At 39.3% G+C, this 22,967-nt stretch overlaps 1 protein-coding gene across 13 annotated transcripts in view; it reads right to left on the bottom strand.

Annotated features, from left to right (window-relative positions):
* Positions 1-22,967, bottom strand: part of KIAA1217 (KIAA1217 ortholog) — a 351,359-nt gene that overhangs the window by 148,320 nt on the left and 180,072 nt on the right. For 12 of the 13 annotated variants that reach the window (XM_050311843.1, XM_050311801.1, XM_050311824.1 and 9 more), the window contains one exon: positions 21,091-21,377. In XM_050311843.1, coding sequence (XP_050167800.1) covers positions 21,091-21,377 — 287 coding nt within the window. Of the gene's footprint in view, positions 1-16,651; positions 16,857-21,090; positions 21,378-22,967 lie in introns of those variants that run through there. The other variant, XM_050311861.1, reaches the window with a different exon arrangement.

Raw genomic sequence — 22,967 nt, 5'->3', positions numbered from 1 at the left:
TCACAGCTCTGGCTGAATTTAGGGAGCCAGATGAGGAGGTAACTCCCTCTGTGCTCCTCTACTGACATATCTGGTAAAATTGTGAATAGCCCATGGGCTTTTTAAGGCCCTGCTGTCTCCGGGAAGTTGCCAGCAGCCACAGAGCACCAGATGGTGACAGCACTGGCCATGACCCCTCCACCCCATCCTACGGTACCACCGCAAGGAAATTGGGTAGTGTTGGACATGCTGGCTTTAAACAACCTTGCAATTTCCTTTCAACAGAGACATTCCTGCCACTTAGTCAGAGCTTATGGCTTATCTGCACAGTCAGAGGAATGAGTCAAAGTCCCTCCTGCAATGCTTTGGTATTGCTGGGAAGGCTGCTTGGCCAGTGCCCTTAATCCTCACTGCACAAACGCTACCGTACACACTTTCGAGTCATCTACTGATCTTGGATGAAGAGCTAAGACAAAAATTGTCTTTCTGGGGGCCAAGAAGTGTTTGAAGCTGGCAGGTGGACACCCTTCTTCCTATCTAAATGCCAACTTTGGCTCACTCCTATCTGGATGAGATTTTGTTCTATTTTTTCCTTTTATTTTTCAGAGAAAGCCTCCATGCCCTGGTCCATCAGCTGAACAAGTACTAGCTCACTTCACAAATCTTAAAACAGTATCTGTAATAGATGCTACTCTTCCTACATATTTAAAACAATATAAAAGCTGATCACCACTTTTAAGGGACATTAAAATGCCTTTAAAATCCTTGTTGTGCCAATGTTGAATTCTCTGTGATTCATACAAATTAAAGTCTTAAATTTTGGATATGCATGAACTGCAAACCAAGGCTGAAAATGGATTTTAACACTTGGATTGTTTTTCTAAAACAATGGCTGCCTTCATTATAAACCAGTATCACATATAATACAGATCTCTCTAAAATTCTTCACCAGCTGTAGGTGTAATGGAATATGTCTTGGCTCTTTTTTTTTTTAAAGATATTAAGTGAAATTTTGATGTTAATTTAAATTGGGAGTATGAGTTTCTTCAACTTTCAGCAAACAAAACAATTAAAAGTAAACACATTCTAAGATTTGTTTCTCACAGTTGAAATTTTCTTATGCACAGTCTTGTCTTTCTGGGTACAAACATCACACAAGTTAACTTCAATCGTAATACTCTCTTAAGTGCTCCTCAGCCTCTTGGCAACTTTCAATGCAAGTGACTGGAAAGTTATTATTTCAATCTTAATAGAAAGAGGAAAGTATTTGCAAGGTCTCAAGTAAAATGTGCTATTGTTTCACTCTTGCGACACGACAGCACACAGACATTCTTTCAAGTAACATTTTCAGTACTGAGAAGAATTACATGAACTCTTTAAAGTGGTATGAACTCTGATGTCCTCATCTCAGCATCTGTTATCCAAATAGCATTATGCTGTGTGAAATGCTTCACTGACAGCAACCACCAATATGCTCCTTTGTGTAAACAGAGAGCCAAACTCCCCTCCTCTCCAAGCCTGAATACAAGAGACTTCCACAAATATGCTGTGGGAGTATACTTTCCCCTGGGAAAGGTCACATGGTGATACTACTGACCCTGAGCGCTGGCACAGGATGGCTGAGGGACACTGAAGGTCACTGCTGCCTGGACACACTTGGCTGATGGCACAGGCCCACAGGCTGTCCCAGACTCATTTGTGCTCTCACAGCCACCCATTCCCTCCCCTCCATGGGCTTTCCGGCCTCGCCACAGTGACGGGAGGCAGGAATCTTCTGATAGTTTATGAAACAAAGAGCTTGGAAGTACCCTTTCTATGCAAAAAATGAGCTTGTGTTAAATATATAATGTCCTCACATTTCAGAGAACTATTTGCTAGCATGTATTCATATGCTGCCTTCACTTCAGTGCTCTGTGGCAGGAGAGAGCCACGCAAGCCAAGAACAGGTCCTGGAAAGAGAGGTGCACCACACACAATGTTGATCCCTTCAGACCATGGAGAAATGGTCAGAAGCCTTCAGAGATGACAAAACTGAGGCTTCACCAAGTGGTGGAACAAAGCACAGGGTGGGTATTTGCAGAGAGGATGTTTAGTGAAATTGTGCTGGGTGTGTAACAGCAATAGAGCCAACGGGATGGAGGAAAAAACGCTTTCACAGTCCAGTGTGCTTTTCAAGGAGCTTTACAACCTCAGTCCCTCAGTCTCATGATGGTTCACATGTAATTTTAAAGGTCTTCCATAAGCTTAGTGTTATTCCCAGTGCTTAATATGGTACTAGCAATCCACAGCCTGAGAACTACAAGCAGAAATGATGACCCAGGTCAAGCAGAAAGAAACATTGGAAGTGCATTTCTCATCAGTCACAAAGCTCTGCACATAGCCTGGAGACTTGTAGAGAACATGGCCTAAACTCAGAAAAGTACAGACAGAGAAACCTAGGGCTGCATAACATAGGTCAGGGTGCATTTTGGTGTTGGGATTGGTTTTCTGAATAATTAACTAGTTGACTCCACCACCCACACCCAATAGGTGTGTTGTAGCTGTCAGCTCAAAAAGCCTGTGCCAAATAATACTCGGCCCCACCAAGGACTCTAATAAAAGCAACTGTACACTTGACTCCTAACACATACTCTGGATGCTTTGTTTTCCTTCAAATTATTTATTTCAGGATGGATGGAGAACTGAAACTCTTTTAATAAAAACTGACATGTACACTAGACTTCTATTTTATATAATGAAACGGTCATTCCTTTTAAAAGGGAGGAACTACCGGTTGAAATGAATGTTACAGGGAATTTAACACACTCTTTGTGTGAAGAAATGTTTTGGATCACAATTATCTGGGAAAAAAAAAACAAGCCAACTTTTATCCTTTTGAAAATTTCCAGCCAAAGGTGCTTTTGTTTATGGGGACCCGAGGAATGACATTTTGGGAGCAGAGTTTAAGAAACTCAGTTTAACAAAGGATTTACCATGCTAATGCATGAACTCCCATGTTCACAGCCTTAGTTCTTAATTTACCTGTTTAAATGTGGCATATTTTTCATCTGAAACTGATCCAAATTTTCACAGTCCTTATATTAGGTACTTATAGTAGGTACTGCTCACGAAAAGATGCACTTTCAAAGCGTTCCATTATTCCTCCTTTTGGCTGAGACAAAAATTTCTTTACAGCATTTCAGAAACTCTGCTTCCAAAACTAGGAACTACCATTAAAATCAGGATTTGGGGTTTTTACATTAAAAATAAAAAAAGAAAGAAAGTAAATCAAAGTTAAAAAAGGTACACTCAGACTGAGACAAAACTGAGATCAATTTGCTTCATTCATACTGAAATTTCAGGAAAACAGCAGGAAAATGTTGTTCTAAATTCTTGGCAATTACATTTCTTTTTTATGAATTCCCTTCCTCTGCATTTAAACACCAGTAAAAGACCCTGGAGATGAACTTCTCTGCTTATTTTTCTGAGCCAGTGCAGCTGACAGTGAGCTTGCAAATCTCGGGGGTCACCCACACAAGCATGGAAGGCCCCAACACTGGGGTATGGGGAAAATTTAGTTATTCTGTTTATTATGGTCAAGCTTGCTACAGTTTAATGCTGAGATCTCTTACATTGCCAAAACTTTTATTGATGGAAGCAAAAATTTTCACAAGGAATAGCTGAGGAAAAATTCAAACTTTTCGTCAAAGTAGAAAATTCCTCTCAATTAAGGGTATCTAAGGCAGGGAAATTTACCAACTATTTACTCTAACTCTACCTTAATTGTATTCACTGTGACCCTTTTTCTTGTAATATTTTGCTTACAACCCTTATTTTTATCTTAAATTTTCAAGTAACCTAAATTTTTAAATACTAAATCACTTTTTTCCCCTAGAATAGCTCTATATTCAAAACCAGCTGGGTCAAACTTAGTTCCTTATGAACAGCACTTGAAACATTAAAATTGCATGAATAGCCAAGAGCTGCAGTTGCATAACCAAGGCCAAGGAGCAGCCAATAAATCTCTGCCAGTCACCCCTATTCATCAGTAACTTTTGTTTGACTAAAGCATATCAGCTAGAAAAGCAACCTGTCATACTTCGAAGATTTAGAGAGATGAAGAACCTCTTGCTTCCCTTGATAATTTATCAGAATAATGAATCATTTCTATTGTGCATTACTCCTGATTTGAATCTGCCCAGGTCTCCAGCCATAACCTTTAATTTGTGTTATGATAAAAAGCTAATATAAACTCAGTATATTTTCTCCTGCTTCAAGAGAATTTTGTTTCTTAACCAAGGAAGATCTCTATTTTGACTGGGTCCGTGGACAACAAAATCCTGGTTCTCAGAGAAAAGCTATTTCATCAGATCTCAAACTATTCTGGGTGTCCTGCAACGCTTTCATGGTTCAACATTCCTCCAACAATATTGCCTCTGAAACTACAGCACGCATTCCTGTCACAATGCTCATCCAGAGGTAAGGCTGCCATTGAGACTTAATCACTGTCTTCCTGGAAAATAACTCCTTCTCCTTTTATGATAGCATCACACTAGGAACCCTTGTGAAATCAGAAAGATCAAAAGTTCCTTACATCCCTTCCAGATTTACCATTTTCAGGATACATCTTAGTCCATTCCTGGAAATTCCATCTGGAGAAGCAATGTAAACTCCTTCACTGGCAGTATTCCAGACTCAGTCTGATGGGGTGTGGATAATCTAACCTAATCTACAGCAGTTCAGATGCTATGAAGAGGTCCTTTCCAACTTAGGTGCTACAATGACACACAGTCACACGTTTGCTCAGATGCAGTTAATACATTCTCCATTACGGTTTTCAAAAGCTAAGGCAAAAGTTTATAAATTTGGTGTTTTAGGTTTGTGATGCCACTTCTATTCTTTCAATACCAACTTGGTACCTTCTTTTAAGCTCTTAACATGTGAAAAGTTTAACCCATGTAGTATTGTGGTATATTAAACACTTATCTTACATACATCGTGTATTTACACCATACACATAAGCATTAATTGGCTCGAGTCTTTAGCACCAAGAAGTGACTCTGCAGGCAGCTGCAGGCTTCTACACCACCACCAGCAGATCTGGACAGAGAGGAACTGTGAGTGGAGCACATGCTTGTCTGTGCACAAACACGTGTTCACGTTTCCCAAGCTGTTACTTTAATATGACAATTCCTCACCTCTGGCTTCATCTCTCAGCACAAAGGATACGTTTACACATCTGACTAATATCTTTCCCTGCCTGCTTTATTTGTAATTTTTTTTTTTTTTAAATCACCATTCTATCCCTTACTGCTCTTTACATCTTTCCAGAATTGCTTGCCAAACTTTTTTGTATATTTTAATGATCAAGTATTGAGGAAACAAAAGACAATCTCATACTAAAATACTCTCTCTGATGCTGGGATATGCTCTGGTTTTGTAACATAATGCTGTGTACCTACCATGACATGTCATACTCCTATGGCAAAAGATTGTGGTGCAATTGTTGGCAGCTTAAGAAGAGTGAATTTCTTCACCAAAGTCCATAACCCAGTTAGAAGAAACATTTCTATAAAAGCTGCCTGTCAGTATATTCCCAACAACTGTTTCAAGAGGTGATGACACTTAACATTTTTCTATATGAAAAATCTTAACTTCTAGCTATATTTACCTCCTCCCAAATGAATGCATTTCACCATAAATTTACAAAAAATATAAAATAAGGTTGATCACTAAACTCAAAAGTTTAGCTAAACTCAAGTTGGCAAACCAGGCGAGACCGCTTTATTACCAAACTTTGAAGCAATGTATGGATTTCTTCAAATGTTAAACGTCACCTAGTTCTCCCTAGTCCCAAGGGCCAGTAAGTCTCAAGGTACTCTGATCATTTTTCTTAAAACCTGTGCAGGGAAAAATCCAGATGATGGCCTTCCCCTGCCTGTGTCTGCAGGTAAATCCCATTGTTGATTTCAGTTGTACAGAAGGAGGGGTAGAAACCATGCTAGCATCACTGTCCAGGACTAAAACCATGTGAGATAACCCATTCCAATGGTTCAGCCCTACTGGAGGCTAATATAACTCTGCCTGCTCTATCAGGGTTTGGGGTTGGGAGGAATCTGTATCTTTTTGATATTTCATTGTTCAGATAATTTCCTGCTACAATAATTTTCCCTTTCCAGCTATCAAGACAGTGATACTTAAGCACTTGCTACTAGTCTTTCTGTAAAGGTCACTGTACTCTACAAATGATTTATGGCAACCTGTAATAGAGGAGGGAAGACAAAATAATACCCTGAGAAAGAAAATAAAGCAAAAAAACTGCATCATGGTTTGCTCTGATTTTCTTTATCTAATACTATGGCTGAACAAAACTCTGAGAAGTTTTTCTGGCCTATGAAATAGTATCTGCAAATCTTTAAACAATGTGCTTCTTAATGGTTGGATTAACTCAAATTGTACAAACCCCCTTAAATTAAGAGTGCATGGCTTTCATGTGAAGTAGCACAGCAGTGCATCAGAGAAAAAAACCCACAGATTTTGTCCTGTTGACTCTCAGAGTACCAATTATGAAAAAAGGGGCAAAAGGCCCTGTTACATGGCCTGTGATCTTATCCCTTATCCTTTCTAACCAGCACAATCTGGCAGGAAAGAAATAGCTCTGCTGATAAGAAGGAATATCTCCCTGTCTTTTAAGTGGAAGTATAGTAGCTGTTATCCTTCAAGTCAAACAGAGCTCACAGTACAGTATTTATTTAAGAAATTTTCCAATATGATGAATTATTAACTTGTTTTGATTATGTCTTTTTGGATTAGGCTAAGGAAAAGAAGTACAATTCCCACAATGTCTCCAGATCTCAGCATCACTTTTCTTTTCATCAGTACACTTTGGACTCACAGAAGCAAATTGCAATCATATTATTCGTCAAAAAACACTGTTGAGAAACAGCACTCATTAACATTTTAATCAGATGCTTTTGAAATCATCTTCAGTGAACAGCAGTTAACTCAAACACCCACCTGGGACAGTGAAGTCAGTTTGATGTTTGTATATTGCTACTTACTGAGACCTTCCAACAGGAAGAGCTTGGTTATTAAAAACAATCTGCCTGTATATTTACATGGAGCTTTTAGGAAAGACAATGGGGAAAAACGGTGCCTTTATTACATTGCTGACAACCAACTTCACTTCCATGGGGGATATTTGAGCATCATGCCTAATGTGTGTCTGAAGCAGGGGCTTAAATGACAAACAACTGGTTGATCCTCTTCTTAGATGAGAACAAAGTGACAGGAAAGATAAGAGAGATCGCTTGGGCTATGAGTCTGGGCAAATTTGTTCTTTGCAATGCTTCTTTGTGCCTGAGCTTTCAAATGATCAAATAGCAGAGCTATGGTTATGACTGCTTACCTGTCTGTTATTAAGAAGAAAACTGGAAATTCTCCCTTTATTTATGAACGATGGCAGTCTAGTCATGTAAAAGATAAACTATGTGCTTTTGCTGAGCATGATATCACAATATGCTGTTAACCTTGTAGTCAGTGCATTTTTCAAAAGGATTTTAATGGTTCTGCTCTTAAGTGCAACACCCAACACACCAAGAACAAACTCAAAGCAAAACATTCTCCATGGCTCATACAAGTTTTTCTTCCCCTTATAACTCTTATTCAACTTTACTTCCCTTAGATTTCAAGTAAAATCACTGAAATCTGCTATTGCAACAGGACGCTGCCAGACTCAGCTACTTTGCTGAATCTGGGTGAACAAATGCAGGTGATTTTGTGGGTTGGCAGAGACAGCAGTATGAAACCAGCCTGGCTGTTCTAGTTAAATGAGCAGTCAAACAGTATGTAGGATTAGGTTTCCAAACACAGGTCCTTGCCATATACTGAGGTAAGTAAAACCAGATCATTGCCCTCGCCTCCACTGAAAGTATTTGAGGGCAGAGTGAACATTTTGAAATTATGACTGCATTTTAAAAGACCTCTGAAAGATCACAGAACCCAGACATATAAGAAAGTTTTTAAACCACAGAGAAGATAAGCCAAAAAACAAAGCAGCAGTGGCTAGACAAACCTCACTTGAAAGGCTTGCTAACTTATGTCTGGCTGCTTTTTGCAAAGGAAGTTAGAAGTTAGAAAAGTCATTCTGCTCTCAAAACCTAATAGTGTGCTATTAAAATGAAAAAAAAAAAAAAAAAAGAGAGAGAAGTACCATGACAAAAGCACAGACATTTTGGCACTATCCAGGGAAGTTTGACAAGCAGTAGCAGAAAGCACAGATCAAAAGACCACATCAGTTCTTTTATTGTAGAAAATACCTAGAATTCCATGTTTATCTTACCACAATAAGCTACTGAATGGTTATCTAAACTGCCCTTGTTTTGCCAGGAGACTCAATACATCTGCAGGTTTTACCCCACATTACTTTTAGTCTGGTGTGTTTAAAAGGCTACACAGCAAGTAAATCTAATCAGAAAGGTTATACACCTCCTTAGGAAAAACAGTCATCACCGAGAATGATCACCGTAAACAAAAACTCTTTTTGGTATCAGTTCAGAATTAGTTGCCCCAGTTCCTACATCTAAAATCACTTAGCTGTGATACATTACAAAAACCCCCAGCCCTTTCTCTAACAATACATTGCTAATAGGTATTGTGAGAAATCCAAGAAAGTATATTAAACAAAACTCGCAACACAACATGGGAACTATTGCACAAGTACCTGTTTGAGTACTTGTGAGCCTTTTTTCTTCTTCATTTCCTCAGTTCTCCTTTTTTTACAAACTATGAAAAGTTTCCCTAAATTCAAAGCTGGCTTTCCCTATGTAACAAAGTCAGAAAGAAATCTGTCTAACATACAAGTGAAACTATTCTTGGTAAAATAATGTCTTCAAGATAGGTTTAAGTCATGCAGAAACAAGACTGAACTTGTGAGTTCACAGTTTCTCTAAAACAAAGCAATACCTGCTGTCACAGCATGAGGAAAAAAGATATGTCAAACCTAAAATATTACAGCAGAAGCCAAAGAAGACATGAGAAAATAAGTAGCTCACTCATCTTTACTGTTCAAGTGTCTTTGGAGTACAAGTCTACTGTTTCCTAACCCTTCAATTCAGAAGAGGCCCACAAAGAAGCAGTTACTCTGGACTCCTGGAAGACTTCCAGTAAAAAGATTAAACCTTACATATAAACACACTCTACAATTAGAGAAGAAAGCATCTTGGTTTTTGGACAGCATATGACAAATTTTGAAATCATGAGATGAAACCAATTTGTATTTTAACATGGTTCAAGGGAAGACTTTCTTTTGTAGACTGTCAGTCTACCTCTTAAAAACATCTGCAGTAACCTAAAGTCTTTTATGCCTTTCGAAATCAACCTAGAAACTTGTATAGACAGTAGAATAATAATAATGAACACTTAAGGACAGTCCTTCTTACAGGGAGCAATGTTTTGAATAAAATGGCCTATCCAAAAGCTCCCACTCTCTCTTGCACAAGCTCCACAGAAGAAAGCCCTGGCTCTTCATCACAGCTGTACCTGGTTCGCAGAAGAGTCACCAGAGGAGCAGCAAAGAGCTGAGAGGCTCCTTTTTCTTCTTGGTTGTGTCACAGGAGTTACAGTGGTTACCTCCTCCTCAAAAGCCATCCCCTCAGTAGCAAACTGCTACGAGCATGGAGAGACAGAACCAGGAGCAGGACGAGTCCCTCTTCCTCCTGAAGCAGCTTTTTCAGAGGTGTGCACAAGCAGCAGAGCCTCATTTGATGCAAAACTTCATTACACATCCGGGTGTATGAATGAGTCATATATAAAAAATACTGGTTTCTCATGGTTGCATGCTTGCATGCAGGTGGAGATTGAGCAAATACATTTGCACATGGGCTAGAACTACCCTTTTGTGACAGGATTAATACCTAAGGCCAAGGAGGTCACGATTTAGCAATGAAGAAAGAGGGTAAATAAAACATGCACAGTTAAAAGATGTAAAAGAACAACTAAAGTAATAGAAATAGTTAATACTATGATGAAATCTCTTGTGGAATTAAGCCACAGCAACAACCAAGTATCATACGTGACCTCCACAGTGGTCCTGCGTTACTGGAAGCTATTCACTGGCCTCAGGAAGAAACCTGACTCTGACTTGTGGTGGGGTCCCGGGCTCAGTATGGGATTAACCCAGTTGCTCAGGACCGGATTAGAAGGCTGTGGCCAGGAGGCCTTGCAGCAGTGCCCGGCAGCTGCCGGGTGCGAGGGAGTGGCGAGCCTGGCGTGCCAGGAGCAGCGGCAGCAGCAGGTGCCTGTGGGACCTGCCCGCGCGGGAAGGCGCCTGCCGCAACGTCCGGTGTGGAAAGCACTTGGCAAAAATAAAACAGAAGGGAAGTACACATGAGCCAGAAGTTAAATGCTTGCATCTGATATCAGAGGAAGAGCACGTCGGTCAGACAATCTGCTGGGGGCTTGAGCCAACTGTACCCTGGTCAGCAGGAACATTTCATTGACATCAATAGCAGCGCTATGAGGGCCAAGGAAAACATTTTGTGATCTGCTCCTCTTCGCTCCAACCCATCCCACCCTTCTGCAGTGTTCAGAAGGGAGAGGTTCTCCATTGACTTCCAGAAAGCTTTTTATGCTGCTTCTATCACATGTTTTCATTTAAATTCTCCAGTGACAGACACCACATTAATTGTCTGTGGCAAAACAGAGAGTCCCCAGTCTGTGTAGTGCAGAAATCCTCCTCAGCAACTCGCCCACGCAGGAGCATGCCAGAGGCTGGCAGAAGGCACCATCCTGCCTGCGTCTCCAGTGTTGGATTTATATTAGGCAAGAAGATGGTAGCTTGGATTAGCAGTTACGGACAAATCATGCATTATCTTGGTGATTCCATTAGGACAGAGGAATACGGAGGTTCTCCCATATCCTGGATAGTATATGTTGACATAATGTCTGTTTATTGCAAAGCTATGAAGCAATTTTTATTTTAAATAGCTTTTTTTTCAAAATAAATCCCACATGATATCCATAAGGAAAGAGTGAAATTCGCACACAACGTCTATGATGCTTTGGAGTGGGCTTTTCTCTGAAACCTTTTAGGGAAAAATATGACCTAGATCAAGAATTCATTATTTAAAAAAAAAAAAAAAAAAAAAAAAAGGAAATAAACAGTTTGTAAAGGTCTACAGGGAATTTTATATATGTCCTAACTTTTCAGGTACACACTTTTAATGGAAGTGTTTATATCTTTTAAGTGGTTTTTTTATATTATGTTAAATAATAATTCTTCCTTCCAAACAATATTTATTGTCATTTAAATCAATGAACCAATGTCATACAATGGCTTATTTATTCAGCCAATGGGAATAAATGACATTTCTTCTTATTCTAATCAAAGTCAAATATTTGTTCCTTCTGTGAGTAGTTTATTACTAATTACAACAGTCTGATGTATGGTATTTTGTGTTACTAAAAATAGGGCTACAAATGAATAAATGCAGCTCAAATTATGCTTTCAAAGCACAGTGGAAGAAAGCCCAAAGCTCATACATAGACATCGACAGCAGGTCTGTTTCCAGACTTTAGACACCCACATACCCACAAAATAGGTGCAAATTGGAAAAGTCTCTGCTTGTTCATCTGGCAGTAAGTGTAACTGAGATGAATATATAATGTAAGATTTAAAATCAGAATCAACTTCTTTCAAATACAAAAAATGTTTTAAGTCTTTTGTTTTTTACTCTTTACTTCTTCCTCTTGCTGCCTTCCTCCTTTCTTGGAAGACAGATACCACTCTCAGACTGAAGAAATATTTAGCCTTAACCGAAATTGAAGTACCACTAGTTTTTCTCTTTTGAACGAAATAATTGCAAGAGCACAAAGAGAGCTTATGAAATGTATATGTAAGAAATGTAAACCCCCTAAAGGCTGAAATATTCTTAAAACTTAGCTGAGCTCTGGAATTTACAGTCATGAGACATTAACATCGTCAGGAATTCAGCAGTAGAAGACACAACTGGACATTCATGTAGGTATCAGGAAGATCCAGTCTTACAACTAACAACAACATAATTTTGGGAGATAAAACAAATCTCAAGATGTGGAACTAAAAAAATCTGTAATTACTAAAGACCAGAATGTACATGATGTGCATGGTTGATAATCCCACGTTCAGTTCCCAAGAGGTGTGAGAAACTCCTTAAGGGGCAGAAGTCATGGTGAAAAACATATTATTGGTCTTTTGGATTTCAGACATAACCTAAGAGATTAGCTTCTTTATTTCTTTCTTTAACAACTAATTCTGAATTTTAGATTCTTTTTTTTAAGTGAAGTGCACCTATGGCAGTGTATTGATCATCTAATGAAAACCATTCCTAAACTTAAACAAACGACAATGGTCAGTGTTTACTAAGGCAGCGATTCTCCAGTGAATTAATTCAATCACTACAATCCACTGCAACAGAGACCACACAAAATTCAGTAGTACAAAAGGTACAAATTAGGACAAAAAATCCACAAAACAAAACAGGACCCTTCAAAACAATCTCAAGCAACCAGAAGTCCCTGCATTGGCTCGCTGCATCAAGATGCAAAACTTAGTAACACCAGATTCTGAATTTACTGAACTGGCACAATTACCATGACTGGGTGAATGTTAAAAACACACATCTCAGGGGTAGCTGTCAGAGCCACAGGTGTTGTCCCCAGTTTTAACAACAGTGCTCTTTTTCCTGATGTATTCACCTCATTTGAAGAGAAGGGAAATTGGAATATACGTTCATAAGTTATTTGCTTGTCTTATTTACTATTGTTCTCCTATATGAGCCCAGAAAAGAGATGTAAATCCCAGGGATTACTGTTAAACCAAACCAGTTTACCAGGTGACTTCAGTGCAATCTGCCTTTGTTAAAAAATCAACTGAAAAATGTCATAATACAGAAGCAATCGTCCAGAGGTGCATTTACTTTGCTAATGACTGACATAAATATGTGCTCCCATCCCAAGTGACAATGTGCAAAGAGCACAAAAATGCTCCCAGTGGGAAGCTAACAGGACTATTCAGCTGAAACGACAACACAAGCACATTCACAACTATTTGCAAGGAAATTATCTTGGGACACAGAAAATATTCATAAATATTGAGGCTAATCACAGGCTACAGAAGGAACCCTTGAGCAATGACCAGGGAAGCTATGCTGTAACCTCCGCACTACCACCAGCACAATCTGTTGCTCTCATCCAAGACCTCAGTCTGTCTGTGATCACCTGCCAAACATGTGATCCTCACACCTTCTGTAACACACCTCCAGAACTATGGCCAAGAGAGAATGCCTGCTCAAAAACAGCATGGCCAAAAGTGTCTGTAGACCAGAGCTTCACTGTCACTTCCGTCACAAACTTCTTGTGCTCTCATAAGTGAATAAGGGCCTTGAAATTATTTGTGGATTTTGGGATCACTGACAAGCCACATCTAGAATGGTGCCCTGAGGATGCCTCCCATGCTGTTCCCCCTTGAGCTGGACATGAAGCACAGAAAACAAGGTGCTTTGGTTTAAAAGGAGACTTGGAGGAGGAACCAGTGGCCAAGCACCCTTCATGCAGGCGCTCCTCTCCACCGCTGAAGGAGGCAGTCTGCACTGAACCCATCCCCAAATATGGCCCTGCTGACTGTGCAGCTTTTGGTAGTCATCTAGAGAGGCAACCCAGGGCTAAACCAGGTATGTGCAAAAACACACCTATAAATGCCTCAGGACATGTTGGGCCAGAAAAGCTTAAGTTTCTGAAACCCAAGGAATCTCAGCTGTCTACAATAAGTGGGAGAGGTTTCCAGGGGCAACACTCTTGAATGTAGCTGCCTGAAATATGCTTTCAGGGATACCATAGTCCTAGATTCTTTAGTAATCTATCAGTAAGTACAAGATTATTGCAGGCATTTATTCAGTCAACTGAATACAAAGGATTCTAAAAATACTTTTGCTTGTCCTAAGATTAGAAAAATTTATGTACAAAATTCACATGAACAAAGGTAAGCATGAATAACTACCTGGGACTTCAGAGTTACAAACAATACATGCTATTTAAAATGCAGAGGCGTTGCCACAGAAGAAAAGTTACTAATCCTGTTGGGGCAAAGTAACTGCGCTGGTGTGTGGTTTGCATGGGGGAGGGAAGGAAAAAGAAAAGGAATTGCTTTATTAGCTTTTTTCCAGATTTGTTTTGCTTGCTTTTCCAAAAGAACAGCTTTTAAAATTACTTTTAACTGATAGATATAAATTAAGAAACTTGTATTTATTAAAGCAATTAGTTATTACCAATCTAGTAAACCTCATTTACTCTCAGAGTAGTAGTAGTTGTGTGTAGTAGTTTAATATGTACCTTGATATGTTGCCTTACTTTTGTAAACTAGAGAGTAAAATTGAAAGACATTCCACTGAGACATTCTACTAGGAATATTCTTCATCCTCAGCATTTTCTTTTAGAGTGAATACAAAGTAAATCCACTTTACTTTGCTAATGAACTAGCTCTTTGTTCATTTATCTCTCGAGTTATTTATAAATATCTTGCAATCACAGCATTATCTGGGGGCTAAAGAGCATGTTTCAACTCAAAACAAATGGACATGTCACCTCATGTCCTTCCATAAACAAAAGCTAAGGGCTTGGAATCCATCAGAGATTTAACCTTGTAATCATGTTTCATATGTTCATTTTCATAGCTTTTCTTAGGTGCTTTTAACAGTGTAAAATGCGAGCAGTTGCCCTTAACATACAGCGGCCCTGGAAAGCAATAAATTGTAGTACCAGATGTACATGAGACAGGGGACACGTGTGGATGCTGGGGAACGTGCAACGTGCTCTGCTGGGCTTACACAGACTATTCAAGGAGGAGGGGGAACTGCTGTCTCATCTGGGCAGGGAGGTAGCACTCACCAGTGGAGAGGAGGCAGAGACTCACAGAAATCTCTTGAAACAACTTCTGAGACTTTGCTTTTCCCCTGAACAAGTACCTACAGCCTATGCTGACACAACAGCAAGTTCTAGCTGTATGACACTGACTTCTCAGACAAAAATAGGCATTTTCTGCTGACACATTAAATACAGTAGTATGTGATCCAAGTAGTAGTTCAATGAAATGGATGTTTTGAACTAGAAAAATCTGAGCAACATATATCCAGACTAAAATCACATTTTTCACATTTTAAAACTGAATGTATTTTTTTAACTCTGTTTTTTAACTAGTACAGACCAAAAAAGCATTCACAATAGTAACACTAAATCAATTTCTCCCTACAGGATTCCACAGCATCAACCAGCAACAGTGTAATAAATGTAAAATATGCTAGTTCAGTTGACACATTGTTATTTTTACATATGCAAGGACTAAATAATTAACACTCAGGCTTTGGGAGAAAAGTTCAATCGAAATTAATTCTAAAATATACCCATTAATGGTTCAGTTTCAAGATATATCAAGGAGTAAAAAAAAAAGAGCTGCAAAAAAAAATTACCCAGTAATTTGTAAAAAAAAAAATCTGTAAAAAAAATATTACCTAGTGATTTCTTCATTTGTACTCCTTTCACTTCTTTGACTTTAAAAATCACTACACATTCCAAAAAAAGTTTATTTAACCTTGCCTGATCAAGCAATGCAGAACATCAAAAAACCTTTCTACTCTGTTTTTTCACCTGGAATTAGACAATGTGCTTACCCTATTCTGCAGCCCACTCATTCCCTAAATCCTACTGAGGCTCTACATTGAACTGAAGTTCCTCTCAAGTTTACAGTTCTCAGGTGTCTCTAGGCAGAACCTAAGATTTTTCTCTTTTCTCATTTTTAAGCCTGGACATTGCCCCCACCCTCTCCCACCAAGAACTACCCCTTTCCACAGCGAGTGATCTGAACCCACTGAACTCTTTAGCCCTAACCCTGCTTCCCATTATCATATCCAGCAGTGCCAGCGGGGGGGCCATCCCTTACCTACTGCTGTTTACTTGATCTGTCCCAGTTGAAGTGAGCACAAAAGTGGTTGCAGCTAAGAACAAGGAGGTTTACTGTCCATCCAGAGGGACTGAAAATATCCCCTTGTGTTTATACCTAAAACTCTTAAGTCCCCAAAGCATTTTTTGATGTTAGAATTTCACCTCCAAATGTGTTTACCCTTTACTAATGTACTTTTACCCAAGAAGAAAATCCATTAAGAAGTGCCCAAGCATTACCTGTGATATGAAAGCACACACTCAAAGTCAGTTTAACCAATTGATACTATGATCCATATTAAAAAAAAAAAAACAAAAAAAAAAAAACTTCAAGATTTTAACAGATATCTCATCCTGGAATAAATGCTGTTGTAATTTTAGGGTTCTATTTTAACAGCTAAAGGAGAGACATCTGGCAATAATCTACAAATAAATACAGTGTCTCCATTCTTAGTTTCTCCTCCAAAACACTACCTAGGACATTTTTGCAGCATGATTCACATAATCAACATGATACATTACAATGCCTTTCAAATAATTCTGAATTCTCAGTTCATTCAATAAAGAACTCATTTTTGAAAGAGAAAAGGGAACATGCCCTGCCAGAAAACTTGCTTTATTGACTCAGTCCTGCTGCCAGCAGAAACAACGTGGTAAAGCAAACTCCACGATTTCAAAAGCATTTTTTCACAGCGAGGGCAGAAACAGAAAGAGGCTTATTTACCGAAATGTGAGATTCCACAGGTGAGGCCAGAGGTGGTCTGAAATCCTCTTCCTTTAGTTCCAAAAGTTTTAATTTATGATGAAGCCTGTAATAATCCTTCCAAGCTGCCAGGTACAACGCACGCCATGTCTTAGCCGTGTTTTCTTTTGCCCTTTTGCAGCGTAACTTTGTTATTTGCATAAAGCTTAGTCCTGGCCTATGGGACTTTTTGAACATCTACATGTTAGATTAGCTGTCTTGACATGCTCTATCAAGCATGACATCATGGATCTCCATGGTAACCTTAGCCACACCTGCCCAGATGCCAGAGTTACCTGTCATGTTCAGACTTAAATGAACATAACAAAAAAACCCTCAACCACCATTTTCTAGGCACTTAGCCCTGCACAGACACCGGAATGATCTGGGTTCTGTTTTTAATTGATTGAAATCTAATTTTGTTTGCCAAGAAAATTTCTTTTCTTGGAGCACTGGCTGAAGCAGTAGAGCTGCTCCTGACCCTTCCACATCTCCCAGTCTACTTCCTACTCAAACAACAACAGAAAAAAGCTGTGGCAAACTTCTTCCAGCTCACTTTCTTACCCCAGGCTCACAAGCTCCTGCTCTGAAAAACTTCTACACAATAATTTTTGTTCTCTGCCCCTCAGAAAGGTTTTTTTAGAGAGGTTACTTGTAAAACAGGTTCACAGCAGGGATTATTCCCCTCCCATAACCAGGTTAGCATTTTAACCTCTTAATTGCTAACTCTTTTTCATCCTCGCGGCCGCTGACCCAGCTTTTACACTTGTTCCTGCTCTCTAGCCTTCTCTACTGACCAGAGTCAACCCCACCTAACTTGTGACCCTGTCCTGCCATGAGCTCCACAGCAGATGATTCACACCATCTCAAAGTTAAGACGATCCAGACAGCTTCCTTTTAACTTTCTCCTTTTTTCTTTCTAACTTTACTGGGGATTACATTAGCACCTTCCTTTCATTACCACAGATGAGATAGCCTTGGCAGAGGTAAGGTATTCAAAGCTCCTGCAGAAACTTGCATTTTTTTACCTACAAAAAAAGTATTTTGTTGCTCAGCTGTCCAGGCTTCCAGGTGGAGGGAGCCCAGGTGCCCAGCTATAGACTTATCTTAGAAGGGGGAACACCTGCAGTGTGAGGGGGATCTGCTGGGCTGTGGGTCAGAGAGCTGCAGCCGTAGGGTGCTGCATTCCCCTGTAGGTGTTTCAGGGTGCACAAGACACATCTGCACCCTGCCCCCCTCCCCTGGCTGCTGCAAACTCAGGTTCCAGTTTACCGCACACCAGCTTCACTCTAAGCTATTTGCCTCGCGGCAGTATCCCAAGTCCCTTGTGCAAATAAAGATGGCCTCTGTGAGCTTTCCTTTCCAGAACAGGCTGTCACAAACAGGGCAACACACCTTCGGGGTGGAGGAGGCATGATGTGTGCACAGCTGGGAGGTTTCAGGTCATCACGTTAGCTAACCATCAGTAATCATTGCTGGCATTTTACCTGACCATGATTGCACTGCTGATTTGCGGCAGATTATCAAAAGTAGAAATGGATCCTCAGGAGGCACATCCAGGGAGGGATTTATCTGAATAAACGAAGCCTGGAGGAAACCATTAGTACATAGTGGAAGATGCAGACAATATTCAGAGCTGACCTTGCTGGTGGAGGTGATAAAGTATGATCTGACAGCACCAAATATTTTTTCCCTGATGTTTATTTTCTGCAAACCAGGGGTCAGTGTGCCATACTCAGATACTGATGGCTAAAATGGACAAGAGAAGAAAGTCCACCAAAAAAAAAAAAAAAGACAATTACCAATCCTGATTTTCTGTCGGCTGTGGGCCTGACAGGGTTTAGAGCAACCTAGAAGAGAAACTGTATGATATACAAGGGACTATTTCTTGACTGTAGATATTGGGGTGTTTTATGTTTCAGCTGCACCATTTGACAGAGATTAGAAACTGTTGTTGCATTAGTTACTATCCTTGATAGGTCTCCTACAGTGAGGAAATTCCCACCATGGACAATGCTACCACTTTCCAGATATTGGAGCAGCTGGAGAAGTAAGAAGGGAGAAAAGGAAACTGGAAAATAAATTGTGACATTTTAATTCATGTCTTCCCATACATCTTACAGATTTTGTTTGTGATACATGTATATGTTACCATATGTTACCTGTGTATGTGGTTTGTCTTCCATACCACTGCTACACAAATATACATATAAGGGCAGGAAAAAAGAAAGTATGAATGCTAAACACACATATACACCCTCCAAAGCAAAACTGTATCATAGTCTTATTCATAGAGCAGATAAGAAAGCATGCATTATACATACACACACACACATAAACACACACAAGTATAACTACGTGCATCTATACACATAACTGTGTATCTATACACAGAGATATAAATACACACAAACACACACACAAAATACACAGGTGTGCACGCACAGACACAACTGGTAAAAAAATCCCCCTCTGAACTGTAATGCCACTATCATTAAAGTCTTGCTGCATCTGATGAGTTAGCTGATACATCACATGTCAAGTAAGCAAATTTCTTACAATCAACTTGTATTACTTATTTCTGCATATTTTAATATGGTTTCTGCTCAGTTTATCTTTTTTTTTTTTTTTAAAGTAATGCTGAATGGATGGAGTCTTCAGTCTTTCCCCTTTCCAAGAAAGATATTTTGATGCTCTAACAGTAATTTCAAAGTTATTTTGTTTTAAAATTATTAAAAAACACATTATATACAACTCATATATGTCTAATCATCAAAAAATAGAAGCAGGAGAATGAATTTTACCCTCAATAAATTAGGAAGGATGACACATTTTAAACAAATATCAGGAACAGTTACTGCATTCCTTCTGTAATTTATTGCCTTCAGAAAAAGCTCAAATTACAAAATGTGTAGGGTGTAATGCTGTAGGCTGTTCAAACTGGGTTTGCAGTGTCTGCAACACTGGAACTAAATATTTACATGACTCCAAAAGATCTAATCTCTGGATTTCACCCCCTCCCACCCCCTTTATTTAATTTGTATGCTATCTTTATCCGCCACCCAGCACATTCCACACAGTCACTAAAGTTCATGGAAGAGATAAGTGGGGAGAAAAAAAAAATCAAGACTTTCAAAGGAAAGGAGTAAAGCTGTTCAAAAATAAGGAATAGATCATCCTTTTTAGAGCTGAAGTCTTGCAAGCAATTTTAGCTGGATACATATGGATTTTAACAGTTTCTGAAGCAGTGATAGCATCTGGGATGTCTAGAGACTCTGTCAAAGAGAAGTTCTAGTGGGGAGTTACCAAATTACAAACTTTCGAAACCTGTAACAATAGTCTGGTCTCCAGAGCCTCTCAAGTTCGGAAGGCTTCAAAGAGACTGGGAATTCAGATTACAGTATTTTTCCACATTGTTTTTATTCCTTATTTACAATTAATTTGTTATTAGTGCTGAAATATCTATAAACCACTAAGGAAACTAAGGAAAAATAAGGAAAAAAAGCTTTCACAACAGTTTTGCTGCCAGTCATTTGTTAACTGAGAATAACAAGCGTAAGATCTTTTAGATCAAACTCTAAATTCTGACGGTTGAATGAAAAAAAAATAGTTATGGAAGGGACGGTAGATTGTCTGTAAAGCTGAACAAATTAAACTCTATTATGGCACCTAAAACCAGAGTCCAGAGTTAAGCTGTGAAGAGATACTTGTATGGCATTCCCTGAATTCAGAAGGTCGGTGTGTCAGCAGACTCCACCTGCTCTGAGAAATACATCAGCGTGTCACATCTCCTCTGACCCTACATCTACTTTTTGCTGCTGAAAAGCAACTGCAGGCAGACGCGAAGAAAACCACCTTAAGGCATGCTGCTGACAGATCCATATGGGTGTCAGAGCTGCTTCAAGGAGGCAGATAGTTATGAATAAATCGGTTCTGTTTGTATTACGAAACTCAAAAATAGAAAAGAAAGCAAATGAAAGAGTAACAGAGCCAGCTAAAGCACACAGACACACTCTGCAGATATTTTCTTTTCTCCTGGGTAATGGTGCCAATACTGAAAGTGTAACAGAAGTTAACAGCTGTTCCATATTTTCCCGTCAGCTGTGAAAAGTAGATGGGAGACCCATGAACTAAGATCAAGAGTCTCACCTTCACCCATTTCTCTGTGTATATGCTAAAAAAAATTAAAAGCTCTTCAGAAATTTCTGTTTCAACAAACAATTCCGAGGTAATACTGAATAGATTAATTCTTATTATTGTTTCTTTGAATTTCAAGGAGGTAACTGAATCACAGGACACCTGAAAAAAACCTGTTTAATATTTTGTTACATTCTCACCTTTTGCAATGAGGTAGCACTCCATTTTGTGTGAGTTATAAGGACTCTTAAACAAAAAGTCATATACAAATTTGACTTACTTACCTGATCTCTCAGTCTCTCCTGGTGTCCCATTATTGCTGTGGCATGGTGGGGATATTTCTGTTTCAGGTGCTCAAGAAAAGCCTCTCTCTTCCTGTCCATTTCTGAGGTTTGCATTCCCAGTATTTCTTTGGAACTGCGAGGGCCACCTACTGTATGTCTTCGAGGGATGTTGCGGGTGGACTTTGAATTAGAAGAGGTGTGACTGTTCGGAGTCGAAAGGAGCTCTTTAGATCGGAGACATTCTGCATCGTCCAGTGATGTTACATGCAAACTGGTTTTTGCCTGGTCTGAAAAAAACAAAACCCAAACAGTATATTATAAGAACTTAATCCCAACATACACATTAGCAAGAGAAAGGGAAAAGGATTGATATGAAAGCTAGGTTCTTTTAAAAGTCTGGTAGTGTGCAATGGCATGTTCTGCATCATTAGGCATATACACATGATAAGAAGTGGCCCAGAAATAATCCCTTATATAAGCTATGCACATACTTATATACTTTTAACATACAACTGCAGTATTGCCTCACAGAGAAGTGAGCATCATTAAAGTAGATGTTCCTTTTATATCATCTTTACCTATGTGACTTGAAAAAAGATCTGACAAGGCCCTTATTCCCTGACCTTTAAGATCTACAGGATGCTTTCCACAAGAAGGAACAGGTTTCTTCAATAGCCTCCAGAACACTTAATGGCCCCATAACTAGTATCCTTAAGAATACCAACTGATAAAATTCCTTTGACAAAGCAGATTTGTAATCCTTAATCTTTTTTCAGTGTGTTTTCAACATGTTCTGAAACACCTGTGAAATAATAAGAGGGTTTTGGAGGCTCTTTTTCCTGACTTCTGACTGTGGTCTGGTTTTAAATTTCACGGATCTCCCTTGGATTTTATATGTCTCAGGATAGCAGGCTGGAAAATTCCACATCATTTTTTCAATAAATAATTTCTTAAGAATAAGAGCAAGTTTTGCATGATATAAAAAAGGGGAAAAAAATCAGATAAATTTTACTACTTTAAATCTACTTTAAGACCAAAGACCATGACAACATTTTTAAAGAGACAGGCTGACACAGAGGGTATGTAAGTGCTGGCTTATCTTCAGGTAACTCTGTAACACGAACCCTCAAGTGCTCGAAAAACTGTAGTCTGGAGCCTTGTTACCTAATACCTTTGAAAAAAACCCTCATTCCTTTGTCAGCAAAGAAAAAAAACCAACAAAAACCTGAAGCATTGAAAAGTCTGAATGTGCCCTTCCCCATCTTTACCAGGCAGTCTCAGACGTTCCTATGTTAACCCTTCCCAGCACCTCCCCAAGAGCAGGAAGCTCCTTCCTCTAGCTCTTTTGAATAAATCTTTATTTCCCTCTGTCTGACACTTTTCACCTCAGAGCTCTTTATTCTCCCAGCGGCTGTTTCCCCCACGTGCTGCCATTATATGGCACTGCTGTTTGGAAACAGGCACCTACTCGCTTCTTTTTATGGTTCAGTCAGTCATTTTGACAATGTGCCTACCACTTGCCTCAGGATTTTATGCTGAGGATTTCTCAGCTTTCTGGTGTGTGTTGTCAATTGCCTGCCACATCCCATGGAATATCAAGCCCTGGTAATAAAGCAAATCCTCTATCAGTGGAGCCGCTGCCAGTGTGATGACCCACCAATTCATATAGGGAACCAATTCCCTTGGGATTCACCACAGAACTTGGCCCTGGAAGATCTTTAAAGATGATTAAAAATGAAGATCATTAAAGATGATTCTGTAAGCTCCCTGTATTGTTCAAGGACTCCAAAATTTCAACAAAACCCTTCTGTTTGAATTTATGGAACCCTATCCTGAAAGCAGATCCAGACACAGGGGACCAGAGCAGCACAGATTGG

Source organism: Myiozetetes cayanensis, unplaced genomic scaffold (assembly GCF_022539395.1).
Source record: "Myiozetetes cayanensis isolate MyiCay16 unplaced genomic scaffold, myiCay2020 scf1, whole genome shotgun sequence".
Taxonomy (NCBI): domain Eukaryota; kingdom Metazoa; phylum Chordata; class Aves; order Passeriformes; family Tyrannidae; genus Myiozetetes; species Myiozetetes cayanensis.
This window is presented reverse-complemented; position numbering and strand designations above follow the sequence as displayed.